Source organism: Coffea arabica, chromosome 4e (assembly GCF_036785885.1).
Source record: "Coffea arabica cultivar ET-39 chromosome 4e, Coffea Arabica ET-39 HiFi, whole genome shotgun sequence".
Classification (NCBI taxonomy): domain Eukaryota; kingdom Viridiplantae; phylum Streptophyta; class Magnoliopsida; order Gentianales; family Rubiaceae; genus Coffea; species Coffea arabica.
In genome coordinates, this window is record NC_092317.1 from 47712979 (window position 1) to 47725881 (window position 12903).

Sequence of the window (12903 nt, forward strand, 5' to 3'; positions counted from 1 at the left end):
TTGTAATCATCAATTACAGCGATATATTACACATATATATATTTTTATTAAGAATTGTTATAACTTTACTGATGCATACTTACACATATTGGTTTTCAACAAATTATCTAGGCAAAAAAATCTCTATAACTCAAAATGTAAAAAGAACAATTTTATTTGGTCAGTAGGGGGACAATCATAAATTAATAAGGTACAAATAAAATATTTTTCAAAAAATTATACGTAAAATTGGAGTACTGGCCTGTTAGAAAACTAGAAATTTGGGAAAATTGTGATCTATTTCTCTTCGTCAAAATACAATAAGATGTGCCTATATAGAGGCTTATACACAAAAATACATTGAATCTAGACTAATTCGAGCCTTTGCTCGCACTTGTATATCTTTTGAAAGTAATATAATCAAATATCGTTTCGGAAAAAAAAAAAGACTAATGAACCGACACTAACTTTTACATAAGGAAAGATATATATAATTGATCCTAACTAGGCTTAATTGATACAAGAGAATCATATAATTGATACAAGAAACTCGTATGTCGTATTGACATTTTCACTTTAACATGGCCAAAGTTAGCTCCGCCGCTGGCTGGTAGCAATTCTGGTTCAGCTCACGAGGATGCAAATGCAACTTCTTGTGATGCAACAACTATGGTGGCACACAAATATGTGGTACAGGGGTTGGCAATGTGTGTATATTCATGGTTATTATCAACAGAGAGGATGAAATTTTGACCATGTAGACTAGGCTTTGTTAATTTTCTTCACTTGAATGCGTTTGTGGTGTGCTTGACTACACTGAATTTGTGATCAAGTATTTTTGTGGCTCATGTACTATTCGAGAATGGCAGTATTTGGTTAAGATAGTCATTGCGTTGCAGCTCCCTAGATTGTTAAACTTGTCATTGATCTTTTTGCAATATTTGTTGTAGCACTTTTGTGATATAACATGTGTGGTACAAAATCATGGTTTAATCTTTTATATACTGATATTGTATATACTATCATTATTAGATGAACGATAACTAATCAGAACTTGAATTTAAAATGTAAATTTTGCATATGTATCATGCATCCAATCTAATCGTGATAATTTATATATTGTCAGTGCACATAAGACTAACTATTAACTCATACAAGAAAAAATGTTAAAAATTATTCCTCAATTGCCCATATTTTTTTCCCAAAAACTAATCTTTTCATGAGTATTAATAAAAAAAAGAAGAAAAGGAAATTAGGGGATCCAATGCTTCTCCCCTCCTACTCTAGCAAAGCTAAATTAGTGATTACCAATCACAAGAGACTGAAATGCTGAAAGCTGTGCAAATTAGCAAGGCTAGGCCCTAAGAAAGTTGCTTCCGAACTGGGCCACCTCTATATTCTTTCATGGACCTCGATGTTTAGACAAAAAGTTCGTCATTTGTCCACGAAAAGCAAAACCTGGAGTTCAGCGGCCTAGTTGAAAAACCCAACCAAATGAATGAATGATAGAATACTGGAGCCCAGGGAAATCTTTTATGTCCAAATGCGAAGTCTTCTTTAATTTTTCTTCTTTTTGGTCATCAATTTAGAATGGGAAATTTGTCAAATTGGTCCCTAACATTTATCAAAAATACTTTTTTAGTCCCTAACATATAAAATCAGTCAAAATTATCCCTCACATTTAAATTGTGATCCAATTTGGTCCTAATGCTCGTTTTTGCTCATTTCTCCGGCTAAAAATAGCACGCCTCTCTCACGTGATCATATTTTTAGGGGCAAAACCGGAAAACACATTTCATTACCGGTTGAAAGTAAAAGGATAGGGGACCACTTGACTTTGTCAGCAGGCAAAACATCTCCAGCTGCAACACCACCTTCCCGGACACCCACCTCTTCCTCCTCCTCCTCCTTCTCCTCCTCCTCCTTGACTTGTTGTTGTTGTTGTTGTTGTTCCAGTTCAGCAGCAGCAGAAAATGGAGGAAGAGGAGGAGGAGCAGCAGCAGCAGCCTGTGATCCTGTTAACCTGGCTAGTACGACAAAAGACATCCCTCTAAGGACATTGTTTAAGCACCTCAAAACGACGACGGAGCTTTTGAAGAGAAAAGAGGGAAGGCCCTTGGCAAGCAGAAACTCGATGCCGTTGAGGGCTTGGTATCTGAAGTTGCTGCTGACACCCATGTGGACGGCTCAGGTGAGAGCGTTCAAAGGCGTCGGAGGAGGCTTGTTGGGGGTCTGGAAATTGGGATCCATCTTCTTCCTCATCTTGATCAGGGCATTGGAGATGGCAGTTCCCACGAGTCGGGCGGCGAAGCCCACGGCTGCAAAGAGGGTGCTTTTGTACACAAAAGTCCCCATCCGACTGAATACACCGTAAGCTCCCGGCTCGAACATGTGGCTGGGAAGACAGGCGGCGAAGATGGAGGGGAGGCGGCCAGAAGAAGAAGCGCCCCCAACCTCGGCGGTGTGTGCCAGGAGATACATGAGCAGGAAATTGAGAATGGAGCCGACGACGAGGGTGGAGAAAACAAAATCCAGTTCATTAAGGCCTAAATTAGGACGAGATGCCATGTCCCCAAGCACGCAGGCCGTCACACTCTACAGCTTTGTCTTTGTCATCATCATCACTAACATTTCCAAGTTATGCTTGTTAATTAAGGGATGCAATTTAGGGTTTCTTGAAACTGTAATTTGAGAGGGAAAGGTGAAAAGGAAGTGGTGGTCTCCTATCCTTTTACTTTCAACCGGTAATGAAATGTGTTTTCCGGTTTTATCCCTAAAAATATGATCAGGAGGCGTGCTATTTTTAACCGGAGAAATGAGCAAAAACGAGCATTATGACCAAATTGGATCACAATTTAAATGTGAGGGATAATTTTGGTTGATTTTATATGTTAGGGACTAAAAAAGTATTTTTGGTAAATGTTAGGGACCAATTTGACAAATTTTCCATTTAGAATCATGCTCTATACATGTGGATTGGAAAGATGAATTAACATACTCGATACCAGAATTGAGTTTGGCTTGATAAGAGTCTGTTCCGAGTATGAGTTCATCGGTTAATTAATTTAAAGATGAAGAATACAAAACATGAGTTAAATTTTCGAACCGGCACATTCAACAAAAGCATAAAATGTAAAACTTACATGCAACATAAATAAGAAACCGTTTGAACTCGATAGGGGTGTGCATCGAATTTGAATTCGGTAATTCGGAGTTTTTCGGAATTTTGGCATAGGAATTACCGACCGATTTCGATTTCGAATTCACCAATTCCGATTTCAATTTTGATTTCGAATTCAATTCCGAATTTGGTAAATTCCGAATTCGGAAACCTTTTTTTTCTTTTTTGTTAGATGTATTGTTATATAATATAAATTTTATATTGCATATATTATAAGAAATATTATTATATATAAATATATATATTAATATACATATTATAAAACGAAATTGAAATAAAAAATATTATAATATATATAAATAAATAAATATTAATATATATATTATAAAACGAAATTGAAATCGAAAATTCCGATTTCAAAAACTTCATTACCGAATTCGAACCAAATTCATATAATTCGAAATCGAAAATTCCGATTTCAGTGCCAAATTCTGAATTACCGATTTCGAAAATTCCGAATTCAATTCGAATTCGGTAAATCGGAATTTTTCGATTTTGCGCACCCCTAGAACCCGACTAACAAATTAAATTAGTAAAATTTGAATACAATTTTATAATCATCGAAACCAACGAATACTTGCATTGCAAAGTATTTGATTCACTTAAACTCATTTAGAATCTTATTTGCACTCGTTGTACATGTCCAAATACATACATTGAAAAATGTTTTTCCTTACTAAAAGAAAAAGACCAAAAAGAAAGAAAAGAAGATCTACATGCTAATTTAAGCATGCAGACAGATTTCATTGACTATCAATACAATTCTTATGGTTTCGAGAAAAAAAAAAGTAGGATTGAAAAGAAAATGTGTGCTTATAACCATCAAGTATACAACCTTTGACTATCAATACAAATCTTATCGTTTCGATGAAAAAAGGTAGGATTGAAAAGAAACCAATACGTGGCCAAGTCACAATTTTTTGCACGTCCTTTGCTCCACTAATCTCTTCAGTACACAGTACTTTGATCTACCATCATGGAGGAAGCCTGGTTTTACCAATCCAATTTGCTGTCAGAAAAACAATTGAACAGATTCTGCTGTCAAATTTTGAAAGAATCCTCACTGCTAAATGTTTTGATTGCTTTTTCTCGAATAGTGCATCAGCCTTGTTCTCGCTTGCTGTAGACATTGCAAAATTTGACTATGCAAAGTAATTACAAAAAAATAATAATAATAAGCATCAGCAAAAACTAATTTTTAGTTGATTATAAATTTTAATTTTTAAAGTTATTAAAAATCTATAATTTAAACACAATAATAAAAAAGAACATGATAAAAAATAATTATTCAAAATCAGAATATATAATCAGTTACAATAATCAATCAAGAACAAGTACTACGACTCGTCAATCCTTCTTCTTTTGTTTTTTGGGTGCTGGTCCAAAAATCACAATCATTAAAACTACAGTTTCCGAGAAGCTAGCCAAGAAAACAAAATAAACCGCAGCTCAATGCAAATACACAATAGAATTATAGCAAGTATTTCAAGAAATACTACTGAGTCTCTCCTTTTTTTTTTCTTCTTTTGTTCCTGATTCGCGAATAGAATATTGTATTTTTTTTTTTTGGGGATATTAGCAAATGCAGTGCAGTATAATATCTAAAACTAATCGAATCCTTAGAAATTCCCTCTAAAGAGCCTTCGCGACCTAAACATTCCCATGGCTAATTATCAAAAACCTGACCAAACCACGCAATGGATTTTCTTTCTGCGTGAAGAACAAAGAATAAGATAAGGAGCATTAGTCTTTTGAGACTTTGATCGACTGTACTTTAGCTCCAAAGTAGCTTTTCCGACCAATCTTTTTCGATATGGAACAATTTGCTAGGATGTATTAGATGTATCCAGATCAGTATTAAGTCAGATTCTAGCAATGATTCGGGAACTTGTTCAACTTGATTTTTGTTTACACTTGGAGCTCTAATGTCCTTTTTAAGGAGATAACGATAAAATCGGAACGTACACCTGGAGCTTTTAATGAGCACCATATATTCTGCCTATTAATCATTCATGCACCAACCCAATCCACAATACGACTTTATACGATAAAAAACTTTTTAGGAATTTTACCCTTGAAAAACCATTCACAAGACAATTTGACAAGGACTTCTTTCATATTTCCTTTTCTTTTTCTTTTTCTTTTTTGGTAGAATTCTATTTGCCTTTTTTGTTGCATACATCTCGAATATATCTAGCACGGAAATATATATATATGTGTGTGTGTGTATAAATTCAACGGTTGTGTTGGCTTTATTTAATTTAAGGGTTAATTCCATTTTGCATCCTTCAGTAATATCCAAATTCTCACTTTGATTTCTAAACTTTAATAAGGGATGCTTTAATCCTTAAACTATAAAATTTCCCTCAAGTAACACCATTAAGGAAGTGGGCAAAATTTATGCCTAAGTGGCATACTTCAGGGGCTGAATTGGAGCAATTTTTATATATTAGGGATTAAAACAGACAAGTTCTATACATTAGAGTTTAAAGTATGACAAATTTTATAATTTAGGAATTAAAGTGTCTTATTTTAAAGTTTAAAAATCAAAGTGAGAATTCGGGTATAATTAAAGGGTACAAAGTAAAATTAACCCTTAATTTAATTTGGCCTAGAAATTTTGTATGAGAGATTGACCAAGGATGAGTGACAAGTAGGGCTGCAAACGAGCCGAGTCGAGTTGAATTTTGGACTTATCGAGGCGAACTCGACTTAATAACAGGTGGGCTCGAGTTCGAGCTCGAGCTCGACGAGTCAAGAAAAATGAGCTCGAGCTCGACTTGACCAAGGAAAAGGTAGGCTCGAACTCTACTCGACAAGGCTTGCGAGCTGTAGCTCGATTTCTGGCTCGCGAGCAGCTCGAATTGTCAGCTCGTAACGTGGCTCGAATTTCTGACTCGTGAGCTCGAGTTTCTGGAAATTAATCTAATAAAAATAACAAATAATTGTTTTTCTTAATAAATAATAAAATATTAGGAATATATATGTAATTTTACTATTAAAATAAAAAATAAAAAATATATATATACTCGAACTCGCGAGTCACCTTAATATTTTGAGCTCGAACTTGAGTGCGAGTTCGATTTTACCAACTCAAGCTCGACTCGAGTTCAATATTAATCGAACTCAAGTCGAGTTTTGACACAAGCGACTCGATTTGTTTGCCGTCCTAGTGGCGAGAAAGGGGGGTTGTATGAGGAGCATCGAGGAGCCATGGTGGGAAGGACAAGGCAAACAGGTGTCGAGTGGCGATAGGCTAATATCACCTAACAGCTGACTTCAATTCATTGATGCACCCAAACCTCGCATTGTTGACCCTTTAATAGTGGAATGGTCATTAGTGGAATCCACCGATTTTGATGATTACACTTGGCTTATTTCTTAATGAATTTAAAACTGTATTCAGACCTCATTTGCGATTGCAGTACTTTTGATAAAAAAAAAAACACTTTTTAAGTCTTAAAAGTGTTTTTAAGGTGTTTCGTGAATATCATTCCATATAATTAGAAATAGAATTTTTGGTGTGAAAAGTGCTTTTAGTAAAAACTCAAATTTGATGCTTTTATAATAGCTTTTGTGATTTAAAAAATAAAATATTAAATTTAATTATTTTATCCTATATTATAAACTAAATAAAAAGATAAATATATTTAAAATTTTTTAAATTACACAATATCTAATACAATAAACATTTATTGAACATGTTTACAAACAGTAAATTTAAAAGTATTTAAAAACTTAATAAGTATTTTTATTAAAAATTCTATTAGATAAGCGCTTTTCAACAAATTACCGCAACCCGAACGGGCCCTCAGTTTAGTATTTTTTTTTTTTTTTTACCCTCAAGTCGAGATTAAAAATGTTCATTTCTCATATGTATTTCTTGAAACTTAATAAATGCGTATAAAATCACTTTTTTGTTGAATAAAACACAAAAAAGTTGCTTCACTTTGGTTTGGGTAATTTACAAAATGATCTACTATTTTTATCCTAGCTCCAGCCAAGTTAAGATCGAAGCCTCGTCAAGATTTACTCGTATTTTCCTATCACTATAACCTTTTAACTCAATTTCCTAATCCTCTTTGCAAGTAAACGTCGTATCGATTAAAAAAGGGGGCAAAAAGAAAAAGTGTGATCTGAAGTTTTAAGTCGCGGCCTATGAATTTAGACAAACCCTATTGGTTTCTCTTTTTTTTTAATGGCAGAAATAAAAGAAAATTTCTGATGCTCTCTCATTCCCCACTCATAGACAGCGATAGATTGGACAAAATGATTTGTTTTATACTTGCTTTCTCTACTGCCTTGTTGTCATGTACACCTACGTCACATCGGTTGCCATTTACAACATTGTCCTTGCATTTGCCATTTTAGACTTTGTTTTGTGAGTTTATTATAAATGGGTTGAAAAACGAACTAAACTACTCGATACTTGAATCGAACTCGCCTTGATAAGAGCTTGTTCAAGTTTGATTCGCCAATTAGTCAAACCAATTTTGAACAGGATTTTATGTTTAATACCATTCAAGTTCGATAAAAGAACTCGTTTAAACTCGATTCGACAAATAAACAGATTAAACTTGAACATAATTTCAAATTCATTAAAATAATCAAACAAATTTGAACATTAGGGTGTTCGAGTTGATTGGACTTGTCTAAACCCCTAATTACCAAGAACATTATGCCATGAATGGATACCTTTGTAGTTTTAATTTATTAGATTTTTTGTTTCATTATTTAAAGTTTAGGGTTCAGGTTGAATCCTATACACCAAGGTTTTTACTTGAAGAATCTATACAACTCTTGATGTTCTTGTTATCATCCAAACATAAGAAGAGCTAAAAAGAGAAAATGTGAAAAAAGGTTTGTTTAACCTACTCTTTTGATGTCTAGAAAGCCTTAATTCTACAAAGGTTAGAAATAATTATCATAAAACTTTTGTAATTTAACCGTGCGATACGGATTTCTTATAGTTTCAAAATTATTAAGTTCATAGGCTAATCAATTCCACATGAGATTAGGTTCACATTATATAAGTGCTTAATGTATAGATACAAAAGCTTGCTAATTAAACTTAAGGATGAAAGTTGGGTTTTGAGGTCTTTTATGTCTGCTCACTTAATTAATTGATTTTCTTAACCAAAACTATATATTACTTATCCATAGTTTCATGTAATTATCTAAATTTAAAGACTTAAACTTAGTATTAAATACGAAATAAGTAGGTTTTATCAAGTATCATGACGTACCGCCAATGAGCATATATGTGGCTATTTCTCTAGTCAAGCAAATTTTTGAAGGATTACGGTGATGTGTGTTGATTTTACACCTAATTTTGACAGATGGTAATATCATTAGACATTAGTCTTTTGATGCTCAAAATATGGATAAATAGCTATTGTTTTCTTTTTTTTTTTGCTTCTGTAAATATACTAACATCACTAGAGTAGCTATTTTTAAGGCACTACTAAATGTTGTCATTTTCCGTATGCTATAAGAAGCTGACATAGGGGTGCACTAATTTTGTATGTTTATTTTTTGAAGGAAATTGATTAAAATACTAATGTACTCCATCCAAAACCATAGCAATGTGAAAACCACTAAATAGTTAAAAGATAGTATCTCTTTGAATATTAGTCTGCTTTGGATATCAACTCCGCTGAGCTTACAAGTTACTTAAGCAACTCGATAGCCATTTCTCCATTTTAGTGAACAAGAAATTCACAAATTCCTCTGTAGACGCTTAGGATGCGTTCGATAAAACTGAAATCTGAAAAATGAAATTTAAAGTCTAAATCTGTTAAGTTGCGGAATTATTAAGTACTAAATTTGATACATTTAAGTGTATATCATATTAAGTGATAAATGAATAATTTATCACTTATTCTTTAAAATAAGTTTTCTCCAGAAAATTCAGTACTATTTAATTAATTTAGATACTCTATTTTTTATTATAAAATGCGTTTGAACATGTTAAGACGTGAATATATTAAATTTAAGTCCTCAAACAGCATCTTACTTAATAAGAGATCAAATTTGTTGGAGCGGGGTATTATGGTCATTAAACTCAGTTGACAATAGCAAGCAGATCTAAGAATTCCCAAAAATGTTAGCCGCACAGCTGCTAGGGCCTACTCATGTCTTCTTAGTTCGAACCCACTATCAATATCATATCATTTTATTTGCCATCAAAGTCTTTCATCCTTTTCACAAAGCCCCCAACGGGCAAATTGTTCGATTTTAGTCCCTAACCTCTTCTTGAATTTCATCTTAGCCTTTAACGTTTCAAATGAAGCAGTTTGGTCTCCAAAATTTCAAAGTACATCATAATGGTCCTTGGCCTCAATACTTATGAATTTTCCCACGAAAAAAGTAAGTGAAAAGAATAGATATTCCCAATGTTATTAACTTATATTGCTTAAAGTTTCAATGGGAAAGATATACACTCAATCTTAGCCAAAAGGTCAAGAAAGTTATGGAGATACGGATACCTTATCTAAACTATTATTCAAAGTGTAATGAGTCATTGGACTTATTTACTATTGATTATTTTAAATGATTATATATTATGATTTTGGATAATCATTTTTTTATATATATATTTATTTTTATATTTAGATTATAAATTTTGCAAAAACCAAAAAAGTTAAAATTTATAACCTATTAAAGAGTAACATTTACAGATTCTGATTATTCTCTATGATCAATTTTCCTAATCAAATTTTGCAGAATCCGAAACCAACTAGAACAAGGCCACATGTTTTCTCATTTTGGTCACTTGTGCTACTCACAACCTATTACACAAATTATTTCGAGGCCAAGGACGAAAATTCAAATTGATTTACCCGATATGTTAAGGACATAGATAAAACTTTACCAATACGTTAGGGACTCTTTTCCATAATTTGCCCAATGCGCAAAATTGGCTCTCGCAACCCATTTGATAGGGAATTGATATTCGCACCCCTATTTTAATCTCTCTCAATTCACTCACCGAATAATATGACTCCTTGAAGTTCAAAAGGCTAATTTTCGAGCACAATTCCACAAATATCACTTCCCCCTTTATAATCTCGAGACTTTACACTACTCTGACAAGAAAGTTCCAAACAACAATCGAACAGGCATTTTACCGGAAATCATTCTCCTCTCCTCTCCTCTCCTCTCATCCACTTCAACTTCAAGTCTTCAACTCTCCTTTGTCCATCTGTTTTGCCCCTTTCTCCACTCCTCTTTGTTTATATCTCTTTTTAATCGAGACTTGTGAAAAAACGGGTGCAAAATCGATGATGGATGTTGTTACAGGCAGCAGGTGTTCTCACACTTCTCACATCACAGAGATCATCATCACTAGCTTCTTTCGCCACAAATATTAAGCCTTTTTTTTTCACATATTGATATAATTGCAAAACTAGACAAATCCCAAGAAGATATTTAAACGGTTGGTGAGGAATTAGCTGTTCAATACTATGGCAGCAGCTCCTTGAGATTGAAAAGAAAAATCTAATCTTTGTGCTTTAAGAAATATATCCCTGTAAGAAAAGATAAAGGGATTATTGAGGTGTTGGTGAAGGGTGATGGCAGCTTGAGGAGAGTGAAAAAGGGTATAAAAATCCCATCTTTGGACTCCCAAGAACTAGCAGCTATGGCAGGTAGGACTCTGGTTTATGGCCAGGGTGGTGCTGGTGGTGCTTCGAATATGAGTAGTTTTTTGCTTCAGAATCAAAGAGTTGGTTGCTCTTCATCGTCTCAGCCTCATCATGATTCCCTCTTCATCTCCAGCTCTTCGCCTTCTTTTCTTGGTAAAAAATTGCTTCAGATTCTATCTCTCAATTGGCGTTGACTTTGTGATGATTGTTGATTCATTTGTGCTGCTTGGTGGTTGTTTTCTTCTATTTTCTTTTTCTGGTATTGGATATGTGGAATTTTGATTTTACTGTCTTCTTTGTCTTATTTTGATAATCAATGCCTTAATATTGCGTTATTGGATCATTCTGCTAGATGTTGGACTAAAGATCTTATCATGTGGACTTGAGTCTTTTATCTTTTGCTGTCCATTCCATAAATGGAAGTTTTTTCTACCCATGAGTCAACTCCCGTTTCACTGCTAGTAGTAGCCTATATACTGATCGGCAATTTGGAATTAGATTGCTAAAGTCAATGTTTTTGTCTCTCTCGTGTTTGTCCAAGAATCCAGGGTTTTATCCTTGTATATTTAAGCAATTAGTAGGCTTAATTAACACGATTGAATAGATGTGTTCTGCATGCTCCATTTACTGTATATATGACTGCATCTAATCTAAATTCATCTGAAAAAAATTCATTTTTGATTGCTCTTTCGTTGAATCTGTCAAGTATCTTTTAACTCAAGGTGTTGGAAGAAGATTGAAAAGTTCTTCACCTGTCACAAAGATTAATTCCTTTGTGTAAGCAACCTGTGGTTAATTTATGTCCATGAACAATAAATGATTGAAGAAAAATGTAGGATGTTCTGCTTTTAGAGATTGGTGAAATGGTTTAGCAATTTTCATGATCATGTGCAAAGTGGTCTTACAGTTTTATCTTGATTTTAGGTTCCCGATCAATGGTAAGCTTTGAAGATGTTAATGGGCGGAAGAGATCAAACAACTCATTCTATCACTCGTATGATCAAGAGGAGAGAGTGGATGAGGAATTGGAGGAGTACTTTCGACAACCAGAGAAGAAGAGGCGGCTTACTGCAGACCAAGTTCTGTTTCTGGAGAAGAGCTTTGAGGACGAGAACAAACTTGAACCAGAAAGGAAGGCTGAACTTGCTAAGGAGCTTGGCTTGCAACCCCGGCAGATTGCAGTATGGTTTCAAAACCGTCGTGCACGATGGAAGACAAAGCAGCTGGAGAAAGACTATGAGACATTGCAAGCTAGCTATGATAACCTGAAAGCAGATTATGACAATCTACTGAAGGAGAAAGAGCAGCTAAAAGCTGAGGTAATAGCCCTCTGTTGCTCAAATATTAGTCTTGCACTTTAATTTAGAGCTTTCAACTGTGCTAATATAATTTATCAAATTTACTCAGGTTGTTCACATGACAGAGAAGCTCCTCCTCAAAGAAAAAGAGAATGAAAATTCAAAATTGTCTCATAGCAGCAGCCTCTCTGCTGCACCGGCAAAAGGATCCACTGCTGATTCAGCTTGCGAGGATGAAGTATCAAAAGTATCAGCTGTGGCTCTGAAGCAGGAAGATCTAAGCTCTGCTAAAAGTGATGTATTGGATTCAGACAGCCCTCATTACACTGATGGAGTTCACTCTTCTCTCCTGGAACCAGGTGATTCTTCATATGCCTTGGAACAGGATCAGTCTGATCTCTCGCAGGATGAAGAAGATGACATAACTAAGACTCTAATGCATCCAGCATATCTTTTCCTGAAGATGGAAGATTCTGATTATCACGACCCTCAAAGCTCATGTTACTATGGATTTCCCGTTGAAGATCAGGCATTCGGTTTCTGGTCATACTGAATCACGAATAGCTCCATATCTTGCTTTTTGTTCACTTTTCTTGCCTAATGTAGTAGTTTTGTCTATAAGCAATAAGTTGGAATCTATGGCTCCAATCCAGAGTGGTGGAGGTAGGTTCTGGTCAGTGTTTTAGAATATTGATTTCTGCTTTTTCTGTAATCTGGAAATGAAAGACACTTTCTGTTACTGTATTTGTATATTTCCCACTAAAACTTGCATGAAATGCAGCATCTAAGCATTATGAAA

The 12903-nt window shown here is 34.4% G+C and overlaps 1 protein-coding gene and 1 pseudogene across 1 annotated transcript; one reads left to right on the forward strand and one right to left on the reverse strand.

Moving 5' to 3' along the window:
* Window positions 1-1413: 1413 nt before the first annotated feature.
* Window positions 1414-3032, reverse strand: LOC113741119 (protein RETICULATA-RELATED 3, chloroplastic-like; annotated as a pseudogene).
* Window positions 3033-10253: 7221 nt separating this feature from the next.
* On the forward strand, window positions 10254-12903 carry LOC113742188 (uncharacterized). Its single transcript, XM_027269942.2, has 3 exons — window positions 10254-10959; window positions 11731-12125; window positions 12214-12903. The coding sequence occupies exons 1-3, from the start codon at window positions 10803-10805 to the stop codon at window positions 12655-12657; spliced, it is 996 nt and encodes a 331-aa protein (XP_027125743.1). The 5' UTR covers window positions 10254-10802; the 3' UTR covers window positions 12658-12903.